General features: G+C 46.2%; 1 protein-coding gene across 3 annotated transcripts in view; it reads right to left on the bottom strand.

Moving 5' to 3' along the window:
- The window catches only part of LOC119443185 (protein Mo25), an 85,655-nt gene that overhangs the window by 53,110 nt on the left and 6,787 nt on the right, over positions 1-25,758 (bottom strand). For 2 of the 3 annotated variants that reach the window (XM_049662653.1, XM_037708350.2), the window contains exons 2-3: positions 16,029-16,167; positions 15,935-15,964 (exon numbers count right to left, since the gene is read on the bottom strand). In XM_049662653.1, the coding sequence (XP_049518610.1) occupies positions 15,935-15,964; positions 16,029-16,130 (132 nt within the window). In that variant the 5' untranslated portion in view covers positions 16,131-16,167. The remainder of the gene's footprint in view (positions 1-15,934; positions 15,965-16,028; positions 16,168-25,758) is intronic. The other variant, XM_037708351.2, reaches the window with a different exon arrangement.

The raw sequence follows: 25,758 nt of genomic DNA, 5'->3' as shown, positions 1-25,758 counted from the left end.
TTTGAGCTCTGCGCCACCAGATGGCTCGACCGTGCATGCCGATCAGGCTGCTCACGTACGTCTACGAAGCTCCTTCATCACAGCGGTATGGCGGGACTTTAGTTTACGCATCTGGATATCCGTCAAAACACCCAGCCCGCCTGTGGTTACTGGAATACCGGACACGCTCGGCGCTGCGACAGAACGCTCGCAATGCACACTGCTTGATCACTCTCGCTGGGGATCGACGGCCGGGCGGCTAGTGGAGAGGTTGGCGAGCCTTCGCACGCTGGCTCCAAGACAACCGGAAATAGACGACAACGTACATCACAACATGACGTAGAGCCAATGCAGGCGGAGCTTATCCCCAATCACTTGGCGAGCGAGTTGAGGAGGAAATGCATGGCTAGGGAGGAGGGTAACTTGTAATCGTCCATAGCTCTCTTAATATGAGAAGCTTCACTTAAATTGTGACGCAAATGTTTTACTGTAGCTGCACCCTACACGTCTACAAAATTTGACCGAACCGTTTCAGGGACCCTTTGACCTTTCAACATTCGTAAATTTAAACTAGAGATGGGTCGCTCAGGAGCGAGCCGGATCTTGTGAGCGGCTCTTTTAAAAGAGCGAGTGAGCGCTCGTTCAGTAAAAATGAGCGGCGGTTCTTTTGGAGAAAGGGAGCCGGTTCTCTCGCGTTCAGAGAGCGGTGCCGATGCGTTCCGTCAGAGCCGGGTCTTCTGCTGGGTGCGACTTCCACGCCATCCATTAGCGGTACGAGAAAGCAACTGCCCTCCCGCCCTTCCTCGCAAGAGTCGCCTTCACCCCCTCGCCTTCGGCTGAAGAACGAAAGAACCGCCGCTCACTTACTGAACCGTTCACTTACTGAACCACCGCTCACTCGCTCTTCAAAAGAGCGGCTCAAAAGATCCGGCTCGCTCCTGAGCGCTCCTGAGCGCTCAGGAGCGGGCCGTTCTTTTCGCCTCGGCTCTCTCGCTCTTCGAAAGATCCGGCTCACTCCTGAGCGCTCAGGAGCGGGCCGTTCTTTTCGCCTCGGCTCTCTCGCTCTTCGAAAGATCCGGCTCACTCCTGAGCGCTCAGGAGCGGGCCGTTCTTTTCGCCTCGGCTCTCTCGCTCTTCGAAAGATCCGGCTCACTCCTGAGCGCTCAGGAGCGGGCCGTTCTTTTCGCCTCGGCTCTCTCGCTCTTCGAAAGATCCGGCTCACTCCTGAGCGCTCAGGAGCGGGCCGTTCTTTTCGCCTCGGCTCTCTCGCTCTTCAAAAGATCCGGCTCGCTCCTGAGCGCTCAGCAGTGGGCCGCTCTTTTGAAGACAGAGGAAGCCGTGGTTAAGTAAGTGAGCGGCGGTTCTTTCGGAGTGAGGAAGCCGGTCCTCTCTCCTTGAATGAGCCGTGCCGAACCGTTCCGTCAGAGCTGGGTCTTCTGCTGGGTTTCTATGTTTTTCGATTTCTGACCGACGATTGGTGGCCGGTGTGGGCCGACTCGCGCTACTGGTACTCGCTCGCAGTGTGTGGTGTGCGCAGCAGTCCCCTTGGTTTTTTGTTCGTCTTATGGTGTGGCACCCGATTGCACCGAGGGGAGCAGTAAAAAAGTCTTAATTGGCAAAGGATGGTACCGTTCGTTGTCTGCTGCTGTTCGAACGATTTCGCACTACTCTCACCAATCGCACATCGTGGCAGAGACTATTGTAAAGCTTGCAAACGAACTCATAGATGGTCTGACACGGCGATTTGGTAACAGAGAATCAAACGAATTAATTTCTCAATCAATATTTTTGGACCCACGGTTTAAGTCACAAGGCTTTGGGGATGACGCGAAGTTCAAGTCGACTAAGAAAGCGCTTGTTTTGATGGTAAAAGCGACTATCCAAAGTACGGAGCCTGGATCAAGCAATGAGCCCGAGACGCCTGTTCAGACCTCATCAGTATGGGATGAGTTTGACGCGAGTTTGAGCTCCTTGCAAGAAAAACAAGACCCTACAGCTCAGGCCGTAGTTGAGATAGATAAGTACCTAAACGAGCCGTACTTGAACCGCATTAATGATCCGCTTAAGTGGTGGGAAAGTAGAAAACTCACCTACCCGAACTTGTATGCAGTGGCTATAAAAAGGCTTTGTATTCCCGCGACAAGTGTACCGTGTGAAAGAATATTTTCTAAAGCTGGCCAAATTTGTACCGAAAAGAGGAGTCGTCTCACTTCTGATAAAGTCAGCAAAACATTGTTTATTAACCATAACATACATTTGATGTAGAACTTTTTAGTGCAGATAGTTAAGTTTTGTGGATCTTGCGTGTGATTTTTGTATTGCACTTGAAGAAATTATTTCCACATTCATTTTGTATGGCGTTACAGCTCACTCATGTTATAGTGAGCGTGTGTATGTTAATAAATTTGAAAGAAAACTTACAATAATTTTTCTTATTTTGACCAAAGTTTATTTTAATACACCACAAAAACAGAAAAGCTCCTGTAATGACAATGAGGTTATATTTTCTAAAAAATACATAGCATTCTGTCTTACAGTAGTATAAGCATTTTATCCTCAATATCAGGAAAGAAAGGTACATTACAATTAAAAATTCACGTTTTGAAAATAAGTAATTGATAAATATTCTCCAAACATAGCGAAATCACATATAACACGGTTATTCTAATGCATACATCGATTTTTCAAAGCCAAATAGCTAGATTGTACATAAGACAGACTACAGATTTAAGGGAACCGGTGAGCCGTTCAAATGAGCCGGTTCATTTCAGTGAGCGGAGCCGTTCCGAGCCGCTCACTGAAGTGAGCCGTTTTGCCCACCTCTAATTTAAACAGATGCAAAGCTCCCGGTCGCACGCTTAGATTCTCGGATACGCGCGGCTGCTTGGTCTACATGTTTTGCATACGTGCAGGGCTTGAAAATCGTTGTTTTGGTTATATAGCGTACTGCACTTACAGTGCAGATGTTCACGACTCCGGCGACTTACGTTATAAGCGGTCTACACTGTATATACATGGTAGATATTTATATACTATCGGGCTATTATTGATTTCAAATAATATAACATAACAATACTAACAGCTACTTAATACACGGCATAACTCCCAAGATATGCCCCGTCTGGTCACACCGACAGAAAAGTCTGATGGTGTCTGCCTCTTTTTCACTCAACGTAATGCAAGCCGTTGAACATTCTGTGTTATGCCTGTGTGACTCTACCTGCCACGCATAAGTTACCTCCATGCTGCCCAGGCTTTGAAGTGTTTTGCGAGCATGCTGGCAGAGTTTTGCAAACCTTCGGTGTTGAAGGCTTGTTGCTGGAAACAACTGGATGCATCCAATTAAGAGGAAAAAAAGGAAATTCTTTTTTTTTTTTTTTTTTTAGTCTCTGAGGCTAACCTTTGTGACATCAGTGTTTCATGAGTGTGCCTCTGTCGGCACACTTATGAAAGACTGGTAAGCCCAGCGATCACCAACAGGGGTCAAGAGATTGCATTGATCAATTCCTGTAATGATCCATTCATTCCTCTATTTTAATTATTTTTCATGCTTATGAAATGCTTTTCCTTGCGACAGGTGGGCCATTGATGAAGGAAAAGAAATAAAAAGGGAACGAGTGTTGAGAGCACAAAGTCCGCATGGCAGCAGTGGAAACTTGGCAGTGTGGCCAGATAGCCGACAGCTTGCAGGAGCTTTTAACGGCTGCCATCAGTCGAGTTTACTAGCAGCATGACATGCTGCCAGATTTTGGCCTAATTAACCTGCAATGGTAAGTCATTATGAACTTAAAGAAAGATTAGCTATATCCATTCACAGAACTTTCTTGGTCTGTTAAAACAAGACTTTATATGTGTTGGCTTCTATGAAAATCTTGAGGAGCATTACAACCAGCCCTGAGTATGCGAACGGGTTTATTTTTTTTTTTTTTTCAAATGCTGCAGTTATGCTTTTAATAAACAATGCTATGACAGAGACTTGCTAACACTGTGTATAATAGCATGTGAACATCATAATAGCATGTGAACAGGCACGCCGTAGTGGAGGGCTCCGAATTAATTTTGACCAGCTGGGGTTCTTTATACCGTGCACTACAACGCAAGCACACGGGCGTTTTTGCATTTCGCCTCCATCGAAATGCTGCCGCCGCGGCTGGGATTCGATCCCGCGATCTTGTGCTCAACACTTTAGCTGACTGAGCCACCACGTGGTGACGGGTGAAAGCTGGCGATTTCAATGTTCCGTCTATTGTTTGGGATTCTTCATGCGCGACATACCTATCTTTATCATCCCCTCGCTGGGATGCGCTGTTCTTCTTTATCAAATTTCTTGGATTAACACAGTTTAACAAGGTCCCAAATGCCACTGGAAATGTTTTAGATCTGATTCTGGCTAATTTCTGTGTTGCTGAGCTTCCTGTTGATGTTAAACGGTTTAGTTCCTGTTGACCATTGGCATGTTCCCCTCGAATTCGCAATTTTTCTAGAGGCGATTCATGTGTCAAGCGAGCCTGTTCGCTCATTTGTTTTTCCGAACGGTGACTATCTAGGTCTTTACCATTATTTGAATGATGCCGACTGGTCTGAATTGTACCGTGCCACAGATGTCAACAAAGTAGTTAGCATGCTTACTGATAATGAAAAATGTGCTTTGGAAGCCTTCATTTCCTGCAAAGAGTTTCGCCCTGCACGCTATCCTAAGTGGTTTTCTAAGGAATTGCGCGGTTTACTTCGTAAAAAGCTAAGGTACCATAGTAAGTTCAAGAAAACAGAATCATCGGGGTGGTAAAAAAAATGTGATCCCAAACGTTTCTGGACCTATGTAAAAGATCACAGTTCTGAGCCGGCCGAAATTAATGTCATAAATCATCCTTCTCGTGGCATTCTTAGAAACTGCGACAATATCGCCAATGCATTCGCTGAACAGTTTTCCTCAGTTTTCTTGAATACAACGCATACTCCTAGCACTGGTGACTGGCAGTATAGCTTCAGTGACCATTTCAACATTTCATGTTTTTCAGAACACGATATCGCAGCTGCCGTAAGTAAGTTAAAACCAAAGCATTCTCTTGCTTATGACCAAATACCAAGTTTTGTTATCAAAGGTTCTATTTTTGTTCCTCTCCTTACGCACATCTTTAATCTCGCTTTGCATACGAGTACGTTTCCTTCTTGTTGGAAGAATGCAATAGTTGTGCCAGTTCATAAAAGTGGCAGAGTAAGCGATATCAAAAATTATTGCCCCGTGTCCCTCTTGTCTCCTTTTGCAAAAGTGTTTGAAATAGTGATGTTTACACACCTGTCGTTTTTCTTTAAGCATAAGATTAGTGTATGCCAACATGGCTTTGTTCAAGGCAGGTCTGCGGAAACAAACCTTGTTTCTTTTGTTGATGCTGTGGGACCCGCTGTTGCTAATCGGAGGCAGTTAGACACAGTATACTTTCGACCTGTCAAAAGCATTTGATGTTTCGCATGACCTTATCCATAAACTCCCGAGTTACGGCATTAGTACCAGCCTGTGCACACTGATTAAAGACTACCTGTCCACTCGGTTAAATTATGTTCGCGTTGGTGTTAAATACTCTTTGCCTTATGAATCAAGGCCTTGCAGAACATCTTATGCCTGTTATTTTTCAACATCTTTGTTAATAATCTTGAATCTTTGCGTCATTCGCGTCTCCTTTTGTGCGCTGATGATATTAAGCTTTACCGTTAAATAGAAACAGTGCAGGATTGTCCATTATTACAAGATGCGACTTCTGCCGCAAAGTGGTGTACTTCTAACTTTTTGCGCATTAACCCAACTAAGACACTTGTTTGCTTTAGCCGTAAATTGACGACTTTATCATACAAATACTCACTTAATAGCATTCCTTTAAAAAGAGTGAGTTGTATGCGCGACTTAGGAATATTGGTTGACTCCCTACTAACTTTCGAACAACATGTTTCAAGCATGGTTAATGCATCCTACAGAAAGTTAGGTCTGATATCAAGAATGACAAAAAAGTTGACGAATGTCAACTGCATTGTTCTCTTGTATTTTTCTTTTGTCCGCACCAAGTTAGAATTTAGTTCCGTTGTACGGAACTGTACTAATTTGACCAATGTCGCTAAAATTGAATGTGTTCAGCAACGTTTCATTAGTATCCTGTATGATCGATTTCTGGGATGCCGTGTATTTTATGCCTATGAGCGTGTACTGCGCATGTTTAAAGGGCAACTCCGGCGATTTTTTGACCATGTCGAGCTAATAAAATATTTAGGTTCCCGAGACCCTCCTGTGACGCACCTGATAGGAGAATTGTTCCGCAAATTCGAAAATACTTTTAAATAAGCAAAAAAAGCGCAAAAACGAAACCGAAACCTGCGCAAGCAGCCGAGCGAACCTCTGCGTGTGACGTCACGAATGTATCCCCGGCGGGGAAGGCGCGCAACGCATGCCGGTCTCGCCCGCGGGGAGAACGAAACCGGCGAAGAGCAGACGCTCAGCTTATTCGTGACCGCGCCGGACCTTCGGGGACCTTCGGGTGACATTGGATGTAAGCTGCACCACCTATTCGGATCTGTCAAACAGTGGCAGTTATGATTCAGAAGAATTCAATAGCCACGAATCGCCGTCCTCCACCACTAGAGCCAGCACCCATGCGCAACATATCGCGCTGCGACATGACGACCAAGGGTAGCCCTAACCAGTGATATACGTGCTGCTTGCTATTTTAGGCGTTTTACCCCTCTCAGGTAACCGCTTCGCATGCTCACTGTAAGATGTGGAGCACGACTTTCCGCATTTGTATCCCACAAGAACGCCGCTGACAGTCCAAAGCACCGACCGGTGCATTTGTTTACATCGGCAGGTACAGCGACCACTCGTACGTCGTTCGCTTGAGATAGCCGCTCATCGGTGAAATCAATTAATGTCAGAACATATCAAAACACGTAGATTTTGTGCACGTAAGCACCGTTACATCACTCTGGGTCGCGCTGATACGTGCGACCACGCACCTTCGGAAACAGAGAGCGGGAGACCGTATAGTAGGGAAGCGTTGTGCAGCCTGCTTATTTATTCTTCGTATTCTCTTCATGCGCACAATTAGTCTTCCGTAAAGTAGACATAGATTGGGACATTGCGCGTATGATCGTTCATTTAGAGAATGTATATATTTCTCGCGGAAACGCCGATGTCATGAAGTATGACATCGTTGGCAGCTGAACGAGACGGTTGTTTATGCATGCTGTATCGAAGGGGCCTCCGCTTGCTGCCCATTTGGGATACGAGGCAAACAGTGCACCTTGTAACCTAAATAATATCAGCATAACAATGGGTAATAATACACCCATGGATTTGCGTAGTCACATTTCATTTAGGGAAGCGCCGGCGAGTGCGACTGGCCGCATTCGAGAACGGCAACGTATACGGATGTTGATTACGTGTCGTGTTGTCGCTTTTAGCTTTTTGCGTGTGCACTGTACGAAATGAGGAATGGTTTATTTCAAATCCGTATGGTCAAAACTGAACTACAGAAGCAGCTTTCCCCATCCTAATAGCTTAATTAGCTTCATATCAGTCGGTCTGGTCCGCCAGCAGCAGACGCACTAACTCGGCCTCTGTGATAGGCTTAACCTCGGCTGAACGCGATCGGCATCGGCTCAAACTGTGTTTGCGGATGGCGAGGGCTGAAGTTCATGCAGCCAACAACGCAACACCGCTTGCCACCCCGCATCACTTGCCCGTCCACAGGGAACGCAACTTCTCGCGACAGCAACATCTCACGCCAAGCGCTAGCTCACCATCGTCGACTCCTGCACGCTCTCGTCGCTGTCGTCTGCATGATCCCGGCATGCTCTGCGTGGACCATTCCTGACGTCATACACAATGTGGCCTATAACTGAGGAGGGGGTAAGGTAGGGTGCTCGAGGCAATAAATTAAATTCATTTGTAAAAAATCTGTGCAACACTCAAGCCTGCTTTTTTTAGGACATGACGGGGGTATTCAGAGGAACAGACCCAGCGAATTTCATCGACATCCGTTGACATCGAAAAATCGCCGGAGTTGCCCTTTAATATTGCACCCCTAGAATTAAGGCGAGAAGGTCGCGACTACTTATTCTTGTATAAACTAATTCATAACCACTTTTCCTGTCCGGGGTTACTGTCGGCTGTAACATTCTGCGTGCCTCGCCTAAACTTGTGTAACCCCAGCATTTTTTACGTTAACTCATCTTGCACCTCTAAATCTATAACATGTCTTGTGTCAACAAAATACCTTGCGTTACAATATTGATATTTTCAGCTCTTGCATTTGCTCATTATCTGATTTCTGTCATAATTCTAATTCAAATTTATGTTGTATTTTAGCACTGTACTTTCAGGTTTTCTGTTTTGTTTGTTCTTTATTTTCTGTTCTTTGTGTAACACAAGTGCACCAATACTAAGGCCTAGAGCTGTTCTTGGGCACTTCCAGAAATAAATAAAATGAAATGCCTCGAAAGCACGGTTACCCTAGCGTGGTTGAAAGCAAGTGACATCATCATGGTTTCTGAAATGTGCGTGCAAAGGTAGCTCATGTCGTTAGTCGTATCTTCATCGCAGTTAGTCCAGAGCGGGTCCAAATTGTCGAAACACGCATAGAGCACACATTGCTACATTTACTGCATGGAGAACTGCGCATTAACGAGAGTATCACCGTCATGGCCTCACAGATTGAACAGGTGCGCAAGCTATCTTGGAGGTCACCGCCGCCGTACTGCCTCGCCCTTAAGCACGCTGGAGACATGCCTCGTAAGCATGGTTACCCTAGCGTGGTTGAAAGCAAGTGACATTTGTCGCGGTTTCTGAAATGTGCACGCAAAGCTCGCTTATGTCGTTAGTCGTATCTTCGTTGCAGTTAGTCCGAAGTGGGTGGCGCGCTGCAGTGCACCCTGTCTGATTGCGCTCATGTGCGTCCTCCTTTTACCGTGACAGACGTTTGAAGGGTTAGTTGCAAGAGTACGGCACTTATGAAAATGTTCGTTATATCTGGACGCAGTTTCCCTAAGCAGGGTCGTAGTGACCAATAATTCGTTGTATCCGGGATCGTTATAAGTGGGTTCAACTGTATTAGATACCGACATAAATTCAACATATTCAAGTTTGATACAGTAAAACCTTGTTATTCCCAGACCAGAAAATTTTTTCAAATAAAGCGGATTTTCAAGTTCCGATCCGATCTCGAAGGTCATACATTTATGTACTGCAAGCACTCGAAGCAATTTCACTTTACTAGATAGACACAAGAGCCAGAAGCACATCATGGCCGCCATATTTCCGACACTGCCTCCGAGATGTGCAAAGCTGGAAGCACGTCGCAGCATGCCAGTCTCAGAGGCCAGAACTGTAAACTGTAAACGACCTGCATCCAGATGGATGCAGTTCAAATTATCATGGCTTTAGTGCATATGTGGGATTGACTAAAATCACCGTTCCTCCTTTTTAAAGCGGAACGATTCCTGTGCCCCGCTATGTTCAGCAAGTGTGGGGGCACAAGTGCGCATGCACTGAACACACTGCTGCAGGCGCATGAGCGGAATCTCTGTTCCGCTAGAGAGCTCACAGAGCAGAGCATGTAAGACGGACAAAAATACAAAATGGCTGCTACAACTGCCGCAGGTCCACTCACCTGCTCAGGAGACGATTTGCCGTCTTTTGACGCAGTGCCTAACAAATGAGATCAGGGTAAGAACTCTGCAACATAAGCGCGGCTGTGAACACTTTTGTTGACTAGTTGCGATAGGAATAGACTATCTTTGAATTGCGTGGTCGAATCTGCATGACTGTTCTGGTGCGCGATGGACGAGGAAGAAGGGCCGGTGCCAGGCGCTGAAGGGACAGCCATGTTACCAGTCTGAGCTGCTTGGTCTGGGCTTACGTCCCGAATGAGCCGAGCAGTCCACCTATCCCAGGCCGGTGTTCCTGGTTGAGCGGGGAGAGCAGTCCAGGCTGTCGCTGTACCTGGGCTGAGCCTGTGCTTGGTCTGGGCTTTCGTCCTGAACGAGCCGAGCTGTCCATCTACCTTGGGCCGGTGTTCCTGGGTGAGCTGGAAAACAGGTCTGGCGAACTGTGCCTGATCCGGCCTGTTCCACTGCTGTGTGGGCATATGACGCCGGCGTGTTCCGGTGTAGCCGTGGCGGGCTGACGTCCCGACCCAGCTGTCACGCGAGTGGCTCGTCGTGTGCCGGGCCTCCGCCCCGGCCTTCATCCCCTGTGCCACCCGCGGCTAGAGTCATCACTGCGACTCCTCGTGATGTGAGTGGGTGATACCGACACGCTATTAGACTTCATCCGGAAGTGACGCTGTATAAGCGACAGACAACTAGAAATGAATTGTGTGTGTTATTGTGTATGTCGTCCTAGTCCCGTCTCATTAAAGCCTCTCTGTGTTCATTGTGCCATCTTTGTGTGTTTGAGGCCTGGGCCCACAACATAACCACAATTTTGGCGAGCCTGCCAGGATTCTCAAGCGCACAGGAGGAACGATGGAGATTAGGAGGTTGTACGCTATAGGGAAAGACTTAGGAATGACAGGAGCGGAGCTGAAGCACTGGGTTGACGCAGAAATCGCGAGAGAACGGGACCAGTGCGCTCAACATCGCGAAGACGTGAAAGCACAGGCAGAACAAGAGCGCCTACGATTGGAAGCGGAAGAACGAGTGCTAAGGCTCAAGATCGAGCTCCAGGAAAAGACTGCTGGCGCAAAAGGCGCGTTGAGTGACCCAACAACGCAACAGTCGGTTACCAGGGCGGCTCCTGAGGTATTCAGTCCTCATAAGTTGATCCCCCCGTTTAACAAAGACGGAGATCATTTAGACGCCTACTTACAACGTTTTGAGCAAGTGGCAACAAGTCAAGAATGGCCCCCGTCGAAATGGGCACTCTCCCTCAGCCTTTGCCTCACAGGAGAAGCGTTGACGGTCATAGGACGACTTGATTCGAATGCAGCCCTAGACTACGACCAGCTGAAGGCTACTCTCCTTCAGCGGTTTCGGTGCACCGCTGAGAGATACCAAGAAAAGTTTCGAACCGCAAGGCCCGAAGACCACGAGACTGGCGTGAAATATGCAGGAAGAATATCGGGCTACTTCAACCGCTGGGTTAAAATGTCCCACACCGAGAGGACCTACGACTCCCTCAGGGACGCCATGATTGCTGAACAGTTTTTGGGAAGATGGTCTGCGTCGCTGCAAGTGTTGTAAGAAATTGTAAGACCTTCGCTATATTGTCGAAGAATGCCGATTGTTTTAAAGAGGCACATAACCTGACCAATCTAGGTGGCGAGAAGTTCTCCAATGAGTTCGCGTTACACTCTGCTCGCAAGACTACAACCCCAACGGCGGCGCCGCAGACAACTAATCGATGTTTCATTTGTGATAAAGCGGGACATCGAGCTTCGGAGTGCTGGCTCCGGACTAAAGAAAACCCTGATGGTCACGAATGGTCCGGCAGAAAGGAACAAGGTGAACCCTCGAGTAGGAAAAATCAAGGACAAGCTGCGTGTATGCTGGCTCCGTCGCAAACCGACAGAAAAGCGTGGCGGATACGTCGTGCTTCAAGACGGCGAAAGAGTCCCAATAGTCACCGTGGCGTTAATGCCACCATGCCCCAAATGTGACGGAAATCTGCCAGTGGGAAGAGGCTTCCTTGAATCACAACCAGTGTCTGTCTTACGAGACACTGGCTGTAGTACCGTGGTAGTGCGTCTCTCTTTGGTACCTGAGGGAAAAAATGACGGGAACAAAAGGCGCAGTGCTCTTGCTTGATCGCACGATTCGCTACTTGCCGGAAGCAATAGTACATTTAGACACGCCATTCTTTACAGGCGTCGCGCGAGTTAAATGTATGCGCGACCCTTTGTATGACGTGGTACTGGGAAACATTGAGGGTGCCCACCCCCCAGATTACCCGACCAGTTCATGGTCTCCACAGAAAGCTTACAAGAGAAGAAGAGTTACCCTGCCACGAGGACGTCATTCACCACTCAGTCAGAGCTACGAGTCAGAGGACCACACGTTGTCCCTAGCTAAAAACACAGTCGCCTCCTCGAGACAAACAGAAGACGAAGAATCTGGTGCCAAGCTCATTGCTGTTTCCAAGGAAATGAAGACACTGTCGCTTCTCACACTGCCTGTCATGCAAACCGCAGTCACTAGAATAGAGTAAAGCCAATTGAAAGCTTTACAGAAGGACGATGACTCTCTGAGGCATTGCTTCGAAAAGGTCGGCAAGATGATGATTGCAGGTGGCCACGAAGATGAATATTACATGATGGCATTTTATACAGGAAACACAAAGTGTCAGGTGGAAAAATACTCGATCAATTAGTGGTGCCAAAAGATCTTCGGGTGAACGTGATGAAGTTGGCGCATGAAGGCATCCACGCCTGTCACCAGGGTGTGAAGAGAACGGTGGATCGGATCGTTTCTGAATATTACTGGCCAGGGGTGCAGTCGGAAACGAAACGGTTTGTGAAATCGTGTGACGTCTGTCAACGAACGGTGCCATGTCATTTAGTTGGACCTGCACCACTAAGGACGATGACTGTAAATGACACCACACGAAGAGAGAGTTATGCGACTACAGGAGCTGTTACAGCAGCCTGTACTAAAGGCTCCAGATTGGAGCAAACACTGTTTGTTACACAGGGACGCCTCTTCGAGAAGTCTTGGAGCAGTTATTTCACAAGAACACGACGGAAGCTTGCTCCCGGTGTCCTACGGTAGCCGGAAGTCTCCCCCGCGTGAAGCTGCCTACTCCACAACTGAGAAAGAGTGCCTTGCCATAGTGTGGGGGGTACAGAAATTTCATGTGTACCTTTACGGTCTCCCTTTCATCCTGCAATCAGAGCACCAACCACTGCGATACCTCAATTCCGCGAAGCATGTGAATATTATTGCGTGAAGCGAGTGACTTTCGATACTCTTCCGTGCGACACCCCTCCTCGACTTCTTGAACTTGGGGGGAATGTGATAGGAATAGACTATGTTTGAATTGCGCGGTCGAATCTGCGTGACTGTTCTGGTGCGCGATGGACGAGGAAGAAGGGTCGGTGCCAGGCGCTGAAGGGACAGCCATATTACCAGTCTGAACTGCTTGGTCTGGGCTTACGTCCCTAACGAGCTGAGCAGTCCACCTACCCCAGGCCGGTGTTCCTGGTTGAGCTGGGAGAGCGGTACGGGCTGTCGCTGTACCTGGGCTGAGCCTGTGCTTGGTCTGGGCTTTCGTCCCGAACGAGCCGAGCTGTCCATCTACCTTAGGCCGGTGTTCCTGGGTGAGCTGGAAAACAGGTCTGGCTGACATCCCGACCCAGCTGTCACGCGAGTGGCTCGTCGTGTGCCGGGCTTCTGCCCCGGCCTTCATCCCCTGCGCCACCCGCGGCTAGAGTCATCACTGCAACTCCTCGTGATGCGAGTGGGTGATACCGACACGCTATTAGACTTCATCCAGAAGCGAACGCTGTATAAGCGACAGACAACTAGAAGTGAATTGTGTGTGTTATCGTGTATGTCGTCCTAGTCCCGTCTCCGTGTCATTAAAGCCCCTCTTTGTTCATTGTGCCATCTTTGTGTGCTTGAGGCCTGGGCCCACAACATAACCATCACACTAGTACACCACAATAGCCTAGTCGAGCACCTCCGGCTCTACTATTGTGCAGCCTCGCAGCTTTGTCTAACAATTCGCCAGTGTCTAGAAGTAACAAAAAAAGTGCCATCTTTAATTCTATCGTCACAAAAATTGCAACAATACACAAAAAATATATTGCTTGGCACTGATAAACTTTAATATGCTATACACTTTTTGCTGTAGTCATCTTTTACCAACAGGTGGTGCAGTAAGCGACTGCACAACCACCGCATGCTCAGCTATGCTTTCTCCGGGCAACTGCTGGGGCGCAGTGGGAGGAAGAAAATGTTCCGGCAGAACTGTACTTTAATGAATCTGTGAAATGTTTTTAGCATTAAAGAGGCCCTGAAACACTTTTTGAACATAAGAAAACACTGATGATTCATAGAGAAGGCTCCTGTGAACCTGCGAGCCAAATATCATTGCACTAAATACATCAGCGAATTTACAATCTTGCATCAAAATATTGAGTTAAATATTGAAAAATCCACGTGTACAATCTCAAAAAGACCAAAAGAGCATTTCATCTTTGCAGTTCTGGTCTACACATGACAGCTGCTAGCTGAGCCTACTGCGTGCATCCTGTGAGATTGCATTCGCGTGCTGCGTATCATAGATAGCGTGGCCGCCACGGGGTGCCACGACGAGCCCTTTTGCTGGCAAGACGTTTCGGCAATTGCGTGCTCGGATTAGTCTCTGAGGGTGGCGTAGCTACAGGTGCTTGGCGACACGCAGCCTGAGCACGCATCTTGTGTCAAGAGAGCACCCCGCATACCTGAACTGGAAATCATGCTGTAAACAACTAATGAAAATCTCCAACTTTTGGGCAGGACCTTGCCCCTTTGCCTTCCCCCCTGTGTAGCTTCCAGTGACCTAGTGGAGACGAAAGGAGAGAGAAAGTTGTGCATCGGTGCGATAACTACCTTTAACTCCAACGATACTTGAAAGATTAAAAAAAAATTTTAGGCAGGAGATTCGTGAGGTGATGTCCTTTGATAGTGAGGCCAATCTACAATTATTTACAAAAGTGTTCCGGGACCTTTTTTAAATGGCACCATTTTAGTAATATTTTACAGCAAAAATTATTTTAACGCATTCCATAGAAGCAGAGTTGTTAGGAATCAATGATCAGCCTTCATTCCCTACGTGGTGCTCTTTTAACGGATTGCATTGTGGAGGCTACGGCGAAGTGGTGTTCGCAACACTCCGCCCACTGCAAGTCACCATGGCGAGCAGGTGAATTTTAGCTTTCTATGTTCATGTGAACATCACTGCTTCTGGTTTTGGCACACGTGACTCGCTGAACTCGGATGCTGTCTCTTTAAGTTACGGTTGGGTTTGTATGGGTGAGTTTATGTGATCACTGTAGCTGTGAGAATGTGCTCAACGAAACTGCCAAGTGGCGACCACTAACGTCCTTTCTCTGCTGGGACGCTGGTAGTCCAATACACTCTAAACAGCCCTACCGAAGCTATGCATCTTGGGCTAACGAATGCAGTACATCTATATCACTACCCCTCTTGCAGTCAACTGCACAATGGTGCCACAATTTCCTTTTCATTTTGATTAACGTGGCTTGAGAAGCTGTTCCATACAACTTTAAAAGGAACTGAGAACATGAGAGATGCTGCGTTTGTGCTGCACATCTTATAATGACAGAAGTTAAAGAAGAGTGACAGTTCTGCTAGCATTAAGCCCAAAGATGCACTGCAACATGCAGATGCACACTGCAGCAGAGGTCAGTGAAATTTGAGTGGTGGCACAATCTTGCACTGCAAAGGTGCCAACACAACTTGAGAAAATGATGACTACCAGAAGAAGGAAACAGAATTGTCATGTCAAGATTTGGATGCCGTAGAATTCTGTAATGTTTATATATGTGTGGTAATATGAACAGTGTTGAATTCTGTAATGTTTATATGTGTGGTAATATGAACAGTGTTTGCATTGCAGACACTTTTCTGGGCTTTGATAAAGACATGGCTATTCGTGAGGTTTTCTAAAATCCAGCCAATCTACGTAAGAGGGCAAAATTGTTCCATGCGCACTGTAGAAGGCGGGGTTTTTACAAAGCTGCAGGAAATTCAGAGCAATGTTATACATTCCCTGCTATACGTGAGTAATGTTTGGCTGGGGTGTTCACGGCAGCACTGTCTCGCATCTGGTAGTATTTACTCCCCATGGTCAAAATGCATTGCAGCACTCCTCTTTTAACCTGTATAGTCCTCAGACTACAGTCTAAAAGTAGATTTACACAAAGACGATGGCTGTGGATCTTATTGTGACCACTGCAGGCATACTCACGCGCAGCGCCTTTCCCAAAGTTGTCGGCAGCTTGCATAGAAGCAGAGGAAAATCATGTTATCATTAGGGGCAGCACACAACAGTGGCAGCATACCTTCTCAGCTTTCTTGTCCCCCCGCTCCAATGCCAGCACGGCCTCCCGCAGGACCTTGACCAGCTCGTAGGGACTCTTCTGGGACTTGCCAAACAGTGGCATGGCAGCAGCGGGCACCGCACGTGCCTGCTCCGCCCACCTGCATCAAGGCCTCTACTGCTTCATTCTGTGCCACATGATGACTCAGTGGTGGCAACGACCCAGAGTACCCAGCTGCTTCCATTTTTGTACAAAATGGCCCAAGAAGAAAACCAAACGTGCTATAGTAATTAGAAATATTACCACAGAAGGGGCAATCATAAACCGCATAGCAAAACTAAATGCTCACTAGCATGACTAAATACCTCATGAACAGAAAACAACCACATGCTAAGACGAACAAGACACATAACAAACTACTCTATCTAGCACATTGACTTTATTACAATAGCATGGTTCTCTTACACTGCCAGAGAAACCATCATTTCAACAAAGAAATTATAATACAAGAAAGAAACTGATTAGCACACAAATATTTCGCTCTCATAGAAAAACTGTCATTACAAACTGCCTTCTGTATAAAAAGCAGAATGCTACAACAATATGCAATGTTGTACTTAACAGAAGGCTCGAGAAAAACTGGCGAATGTATCTGTAACTCACTGCTTCAGCAATGGGCCAATTGAGTCTCTTTTAGATGCAGCAAAGAATCAAGGATAAAGGGATCCGAAATGCAGAATACTAAAGAAAAAAGAAACTGGCATAAGCACTGCCACAAGACTGCTACACTCAAACCATTGGGGCTTATCTTGTTTCCAAACAACAATTGTCAATATTGCATGCATTTCATTTTGAAACACTGCACTCACTACTTTCCTGTCAAGAACACTATGTCATTTAACCTCATATTCAGAAATGTGCCCTAACCTGAAGGCCATGCTTGATTTGGTGAAAACTTATGCCTGACATGAACACGCCCAAGGAAAGGCACTGAGCATTTTGATCACATTTGCACCATGCAATATCTTGGCCAAATCGAGCAGCTTCAGGTTAAGGCGCAACTCTGAATACAGGGGTTAAGTGCACGTCATTCGTGACCTTAAGGTGCCAGGCACATGGCGTTAAACGAGAGGAGAGACATGTACGATAGACAACAATTATTGTTTGAAAACACAATAAATTTTCCTTGGTGTGTATATATACAGTCGCCAACCAATTTTCAGGCACAAAGGGAACTGCAAAAATGTCCAAATAATTGGGAACTTACAAAGAAAGGGAAGAGCAAAATCAACTCGGCTGTTTTGTGCAAGGAACTCCTTTACAAACTTTTCCTTACTTCAATAATCCACTTGAAATTTCATGATAAACAACATCAGTAATGCATGTCGCATATTACTGCACAATGCTGGTAGCTTAGGCCCTGTCGCCACAACTCAGTTTCGAGCTTACTGCCTCATTCGCCATGACCTATACATGAGGAAGATGCATTTTCAGACTAATCCAATAAAATCCCACAACACACTCACTGGTAAAAACCAATTTATCTGAAAAACTGAACTTAAGGGCCCTCAATTTTGATCATATGTTAGTGCCATGACAACAAGCTTGCACAACCTGCTCGTCAAGCTGAGCTTCCTAATGAGAAATTAGAACAAACAGTTCTCAATAATTAAGAACTAGAAGCTGGGTCTACTCATGATGTGTGTTACCTCCTTGCCTGCAGATGCTAATCCAATGCACCTGCGACAACATTTGGCGTGGGTGCTGACTGCATGGTTGACCCTACAGAGGAGGAGAGGCCCTCTGCTGTTGCGTGTGCAGCAAAGCATTCCTCATGACTTGCAGTACACTAGCAAGTCCATTCTGGTACTGTTCTCAAATAGTGAACCCAAAAGCAAAAATGGAACCGACAGCAGCATTTGACATGTATGAGCAGTAGTTTTCTGCCGTTTTACGACTGGGCCATGAAGGGAGTTCTCGGAAGAATGCATTGAGCCTTTAGTTTCATGGCGGATGCACTAGCACATCATTTCACATACTGCATTAAAGCAACTGCAGGCCTTTCCTGTATTCATGTTAAAAGGGCGTCTTCGATGTTTCGTCTTGTAAACCAGAAAGAACACGCCGCCATGACCAATGCCAATGTTAGCAAATTTTTATGTATATATTGCAATAAGTTCCAAAGATGATGAATCTTTCTGCTATTGTAAATTTTGACTTTTTTTTTTTAACCAATCAGGGCTGTTGTTCGGTTATGAGAAGCTGAACAGTAAAAAAAAAACCCGACAACAACGGTCTCAAAATTTTATTGTGCCATAAACGAAAGCTCTGGCAAACTCAGATTTTTGCAGCACCCGACCTACAGGTGGCACACGAAGTAAACCAAGATCGAGAGGTGTATGGTAAGCAGGAGAAAGCTCATGACATATGTGAAGCCATTTGCATTGTGTGACATTATGAGCCAAATTAAAACTGAATACGACTAGATGTCTAAATAAAGGTAAAGATGTACTAATTAAATGCTGCCATGTCATTTGCTTTAGCACTAAAGCTTGAAATTGTTGTGTGCATGACAGCAGTGTGTCCTAAATTTAATACAACCCTTGTCCGTAAAGTTCAGAGACCGAGCCCATTAAAAAAAAATGCATTTAGCATTGAAGTAATTTGTGCAGCACCCCTTCGAAATAGTCTCCCTTGCAGTCTGTACACAGCTTCCAACGCTTCTTGAGGTCTTGGAAACAGTTGGAAAACGCTTCTTTTGACAGGGCTGTCAGCTCCTTTGTCGTGGCGTCTTGAATGGCCTCCACGCTCCCCATCCAGCGACCTTTTAGGGCTCTCTTCACACGAGGAAACAGGAAAAAATCGCATGGGGAGAGGTCAGGCGAGTATGGCGGATGGGGAAGTACAGTAATGCTGTGCTTGGTGAGAAATTTTGTCACGCTGAGAGCAGTGTGCGGCCTTGCGTTATCGTGGAGAAGGCTCCATTGTCCAGATGCCCATAATTCGGGGCGACAGCGTCGCAGTGCATCACGCATGTGTTGGAGCACGCGGATAGGGTGGCTAGAAGGGGAGGTGTGAATACCGGCAGCGCAAGCGTGACTCCTCAGCGCACTGATGCCGCAGGGCGGCGCTGTTGACTGAGGCGCGGTAAAGCCCTTTAAGGCGCGGGAAGGCAAGCAGCCAAAATGAGCGCATCGCCAGCCTCGCGTCGGCTGCATCTCTACCACCAAAGTGAAAGCGAGCCCGTTTCGGATATCGCGCGCTTTCTGCGAGCGTCAAAGAATAAATCTATCATGAAAACAATGTTATGTGAGCCCACATGCTTACTCCTGTGAAATTTTACGGGCCCAGTTCGCATGGTATCGAGATTCAAACGCGTTTTGTCTGTGCACATTTCGTGAAGCGGCTCGGGCTGTTAGGGGCTAGAGGGGGGCTTCGAAATAATTTTGATCACTTCGGGTTATTTAACGTGCAATGACATCATACGGCACACGGGCGCCTTGCATTACGTCTCCCTGAAAATGCGTCGTCCTCAAAATCAGCAATCACCCTATGCGTGCCGTAGGACCTGTAAACTGCAGACATTACCTGATAACGTTTCGACGTTATTTACAAGCCACTTTTTTTTCTGCGCTTGCAGCAGTAGCACACCCAGGATCTCTGCCAAGGGCAGGGGGGGGGGGGGGGGGGGAAGAGGTGACAGTTTGCCGTAGTTTGCCAATGCCATCTAAACAGCACCAATCTTTATGTATTCACGGTAAATTGTAAAAACGTGCGCTTTTTGCACAACTTTGCGAGTGTGCAGACGATTGCGCGTCTTCCATCTTAGTTGCATGGTACTCAAAGGCACAAGGAAAGAAAAGGGGTTAAACGATAGGGGGGGGGGTTAACTCGGCCTCAGGGCGAGGGTTACAACCCCCCGTCGGTGAGCCACTGGCTTGCAGACATGTAGCATGCCATTTTGACGCTCATACAAGCAATTTCCCATGATTGCAGACAGTGAAGCAAGAGATCTGGTTATGCAATAATTTATTTACAAGTGAGGAAAAAAAAAAGGGAAACATTACAACACACAAGGTTTCAGTGTTTTCCGTTTATTCTCACTTCCCTGCTGATTCACACCTTTAAGCAAAAAGTGAATCCTTACGAGGCAATAAAAACGTATAACTGATGCTGTCAGGGCAGCAGAATGGTCTCGGCAACCAATTTTTGGCATATCACCAATTGACTGCAAAATCTCGGCCACAGCTTTGGCATGCAAGCTTGTTACACTGAATGCACGAGTGAGTTTGTTTTCAAGGGCGTTGACCAGCTTATAGAACGATTCCGAGGGATATAAAAGGCCCCCAAGGTCCCACCCTTTGGATGCCTCTGATGGAAGTTCTCTGGGGATATTGCCTTTATACATGCTGCTTTGCAGTCTCCACAATGTGTGGGCAAAAACGCGCCTTCTCGCCACATAACCTGCAATGTAATAGACTAGCCGTGCGTCGCTGCGGTGCTCAACATAACTTTGGTGCCAACATAACAAACTGCCGAGTTCTCCTGCAATGCTTTGTCGGCCCTTGGGATCGCTCGAGCCCATTTGGCAAACGCTTGTTTGCAGGCAGGGGCATGGAAGAGAGATACTTTTTCTGAGGTTTTCCTGTACCCAGTATCACATCCAAGCACAAAGCACCAACGCTCCGCTCCGTCTTCTTTTTCGCTGACGACTGCATCTCACCCTTGAATGACGGAATGTCGCGAGGAACACTCCAAAACAGGTGACGAGACCAAACTGACAGCGGAGGCACGGAGGCGCAGACCAGCATGGCTTTACTACATCGTGAGCAGCAGCGCCACATTCCCCCTGGTGGCATCGGTGTGCAAAGGGGTCACGCGCGCCCAAGGGAAAGCGCCGCCGGTATTCACACCTCCCCTTCTAGCCACCCTAACGTGGATATAATACTCCTGATTCACCGTCCGCCCTTGTGGGACGAACTCATGGTGTATGACACCTCTGGGATCGAAAAAAACTGTCAGCATCAACTTTGTTTTGGTCTTCTGTCGATGCACCTTTCTCGATGCCGGAGCGCTTGTGGACCGCCATTCGGTGCTCTGCCCTCTTTGAGGATCGCATTGAAAACACCATGTTTCGTCTTCAGCAATGATGCCGTCGACGAATGCAGCATCCTTCCCTGCCTCGGAGAGCAAATCAGCGCTCACTGATGCCCGCGTGTCCTTCTGGTCCTGTGTGCGGGAGTGCTGCACAAGTCTGCCATTCAGCTTTTGTTTCCCCAAGTTCTTACGCAAAATTTGGTGGCATGTTGTCTTACTAATGTCGAGAGCATCCGATAGCATGCGGACTGTAATGGTGCGGTCTTGCTGTACGATCTCCCTGATCCGAGCCATGTTTTCATTCTGTGAGGTTGCAGGGCGCCCCTGCCTTGTGTCGTCTTCCACCGACGTTCTCCCCGAAACGAACCTCTTCTGCCACTCAAAAACTCGCGCCCGCAATAATGTCTCGTTGCCGTAAGCGTCACGAAGGAGCTCATACGTCTGTGTGGCTGTCTTGCCAGCTCCACACAGAATGTTTGCACACTGTTTGAGGTGGACGTCCATCTCTCCACATTCACTCACAGTAGAATGCGCAAACGACTAGTGACAACGTATATTTCTACATGTAGCACCATCTAGCGGCTGCCACAGCAATTAACATAAATAGCTCAGGTGAGCCCGAAAAGATGGCGCTACACATACGCAGTTTTGGGGAATCATTTCTAGAGAAGAAAATAAATCAGTCGAAACTTTACGGAAAAAGGTTGTAATATTCATAATAAAAAAACTTGCACCATACTGGACAACATCCTTTGCTTCAAGGTTTTCCAAGGATGTCAGAAAAAAAGTTTAAGCTTTTCGTGAGATACCCAATTTTATCACTTCAATATAGATTACTTGTGTACGGTAAGAATGCGTTCAGCATTTGTTAGCATGCTTGTCTACAGAAACCTTATTCACAACTGCAAAAAATAAAACTCGTTTGCCAACAATAGACTCAGTCGGCCCCTCCCAGAATGCGCACTGCCGCACTGGTGTACCAATCTTCACCACCCATTCCTTCTTTCGTTGTGTATCTTGCAGAGAAAAATGGAGGTCTACCACGTAGTGGACAACTCGGTTTTTGCACTAGACCATGCAGCACATGCGCTTTCTCTGGTAGTTCCCAACCACCTTGTGCAAAAGAGGTAAGGGCACAGAACAGGAGATGTTGGCACAGCTCAAGCTAGCCATGCATGGCTCAAGTGTGGTTGTCTGCTGAACCTGGTCACTGTGTGAGGTGCGAGTTTTCCCACTTCCATCCATAAGTTCACAGGAAGATTTGCTAGTTGCTGTCCGATCCAAAGGAGGCCATCAGTAAGCATGTGATGTCAGGCCCAATTGCTGCTCATAACTACTAATGCAAATGTATGAGCAGCTAGACTCATGTGACGGCTTGCCGGCCATTACCGCATTGATCAAATAATATTCGTTAGTCACATCACATTACTAAGATTAATCCTCGCTGCTTTATTCAAGTCGACTGAAAGTTACGATTTAGTACTGACAGCTAATGGAAGGCTGACAATTTGCCTCAGCAAGGGCAATATGTTGAACAGTTTCACCTTCGCTCGCAGTCACCACTTTTGCGACATTGCACATGCAGATAATGTCCTAAAAATGAAGCAGCATATGGCATCTGAAATTTTGGCCGCTGCTACGCACGGTTCTATGGAGTGGGTGCCGGTGCTGCTAAGTCAAAATTGAAGCTTCTGCATTTTTAAAAGTGGCACCATGTCTTGGTCCATCTGCTGTGGTCAGCGATTGGCCGGTGGCAGCCACATGACCGTTCATAGCATCTCGTACCCCCATCCACCACGAAGGATCATGTCACCCACACATGCTCGATTTCACTGGTTGTATTTTGAAGCTTTACGGTCTTGCAGTCCCTTGTAGATTATGCATGCTTTTTATCGATGTGATAGTTGTGCACATGGTATTCTTGCAACAAACTTATTTTGTTATGTGAATACATTCCCACACCTGCCAAGTTCGAATCTGGGAGATATTCCGACAGGGGGGGGGGGGGGGGGGGGAATCTGTTACACAACCCCCCCACCCCCCGACATGTATTTTCAAGTACTGACAAGAGAACTTCATTAGTTTTATTTGCAGATATACAAATGGCCGCATGAACATCAAGGTCTCACTTTATCAAGCTTTTCGTTGTTGCTAATTTTGCCTTGAAAAATTCTTTACAATTAAATTCTCGCATCTTACGTTAAAAAAAAAAAAAACGCTCAATTCTGGGTCCGCTTTTATTACTACTGTATATTAATGATCTTCCACAGTGTCTAACCACATTATCAGAATGCATCTTCAATGCTGACGACACGACTCTCTTATGTTCGAGTAATTCTCTAAGCAACCTTATAACAACCCTTAATGCAGAGCTTATTAATATTAGTGCATGGTGTGCTAAAATAAGCTTTTGATAAATCCCTCCCCCCCCCCAAAAGTAAGTTATTAATTTTTAATTCCAGGTCGATAAATAACACGCAAGTTATGCCCCTCTTCCTAAACAAACATCCAATTCATCTATCAGATCATTGTTTCTTCCTTGGTATCAAGCTTGATTCCCGCTTAAAGTTTAATTTGTATATTAATGAGCTGCAGCGGAAAAACTTTTTATGGTATTAGGGTATTACTGAAAGCTAGATGTTACTTTGACTTGACTACTTTGATCACCTTATATTATGCATTCATTCACAGTCATCTAAATTATTGTATTGCTTCCTGGGGTCAAACATATCATTGCCACCTTTCTTCCCTCCAACATGTACAGAATCAAGCCATTCGCATTGTCACCTGGAGCAACCGACGGTCACATGTTACTGATCTGTACCGGGAACTGCACATACTGAATATTGACAATCTAATCAAGTTTAATGTCTGCACATTTGCTTATCAAGCAGTTAAAGATCATAGTCTTCTGAAATTTGTTCTTATCCAACACCTCATTAATTCAAATATTACGCGCGTTTCCTCCAATAACAATTTTATACTCTCTAAGGTACGAACTAACTACGGTTCTCAAAGAGTAGCATTTGTTTTAATAAAACTTTGGAATTCCTTGCCTTATAACATTAAGCGTGCCTTTTATATATCGTCATTCAAACATCAGCTTCGCAATTTTATGTTTAACCTATAGCACCGTTTATTGAATAGGTCTTTTAAACTCAAATTCCAATCTGTCGTTTTGAATACTGTTTGCTTCGTTTTCTACTTCAGCTTATGCATAATCCCCATTGTTTTATATTTTTAATTGTACTACTGTTTTGAATCAATATGTATTTTCATTTTTGTATTTCGCTGCTTTCCTGCTGTTAAGTAGTATTGGTGTTTTTTCAACATTATAAAAGGCCCCCCTACAGTGTTTACACTATGGGACCTTTTTCTGTACTAAATATCTATACTTTTGTATCTGCACTAAGTATTCAATAAACTTCAACGTTAAAGTTGAAGTTTATTGCAGAACTGTAGACGAGAACTGCAGGACGATCTTAACCGCATAACTGAGTGGTGTTCTAATTGGTGTATGCAACTAAATTCAAATAAATGCAAGGCCATGCGCATATCTCGTAACACTGCCATTCACACGTACTTTATTAATGGTGCATCAGTGACGTCAGTTACCTCTTACAAGTATCTCGGCCTTCACATATCAAATAACCTTTCTTGGCATTCGCACATTGACTATGTTACTAATAACGCTAACCGCATGCTTGGTTACTTGCGCCGTAATTTTAGCTCTGCCCCTTCCTCCTTGAAACTAACTTTGTACAAAACTTTAGTTCGCTCCAAATTGGGAGTATGCTTCAGCCATCTGGGATCCGACTCAGTCCTCATTAGTTTTCACTCTAGAGAGTATTCAAAACCGCAGTGCACGCTTCATCTTGTCTAATTACTCTCACTATGCAAGTGTCTCATCAATGAAACTAACTCTTAACTTACCTGATCTTTCGTCACGCCGCAAATGTTCCAGTCTCTCCCTTTTTCACAAAGTTTTTCATTTGAACCCCCTTTTAAAAGAAATCCTTCTGGCCCCTCCGTCTTATATTTCGTCCTGCACTGACCACAGCCTCAAAGTCACCCCGGTGCCTTTGTGCCGCACAAACCAGTACAGTGACTCATTCATCCCTAGGACAAGCATGGACTGGAATCGCCTTTCCGCATCAGTCACACTCATCACCGACCCTACCAACTTCAAGACCGCTGTTCAGAATGCCATTTGTTAATATTTTTTGTTTGTATCTTTATTGCATTATTTGTTTTTTTACTCCACTCCTTTCTGTAACGCCTTCAGGCCTTGAAAGTATGTGAAATAAATAAAAATAAATAAATAAAAAGTGCTGGATTCGACAAACAGTGACCCCGACTTCATGAACACCATGATCACTGGTGACGAGTCTTGGGTGTACGGGTACGACCTGGAAACCAAATCCCAGCCGTCACAGTGAAAGCATTCCACGTCACCAAGAACAAAGAAGGCCCGCCAAGTGCGCAGCAACGTCAGAGTGATGCTGACTGCTTTCTTTTGACTCCCGCGGTGTGGTACACCCCAAGTACGCACCACAGGGTCAAACAATCACCAAAGCATACTACAGGGAAGTCCTCCGTCGCCTACGTGATGCTGTGCGGCGCAAGAGACTGGAGTTGTGGTCAACAGGAAATT

The sequence above is a fragment of the Dermacentor silvarum genome, chromosome 2, assembly GCF_013339745.2.
Source record: "Dermacentor silvarum isolate Dsil-2018 chromosome 2, BIME_Dsil_1.4, whole genome shotgun sequence".
Lineage (NCBI taxonomy): Eukaryota > Metazoa > Arthropoda > Arachnida > Ixodida > Ixodidae > Dermacentor > Dermacentor silvarum.
The sequence above is the reverse complement of the archived record's forward strand: the minus strand, read 5'-3'. Positions and strand labels throughout refer to the sequence as shown.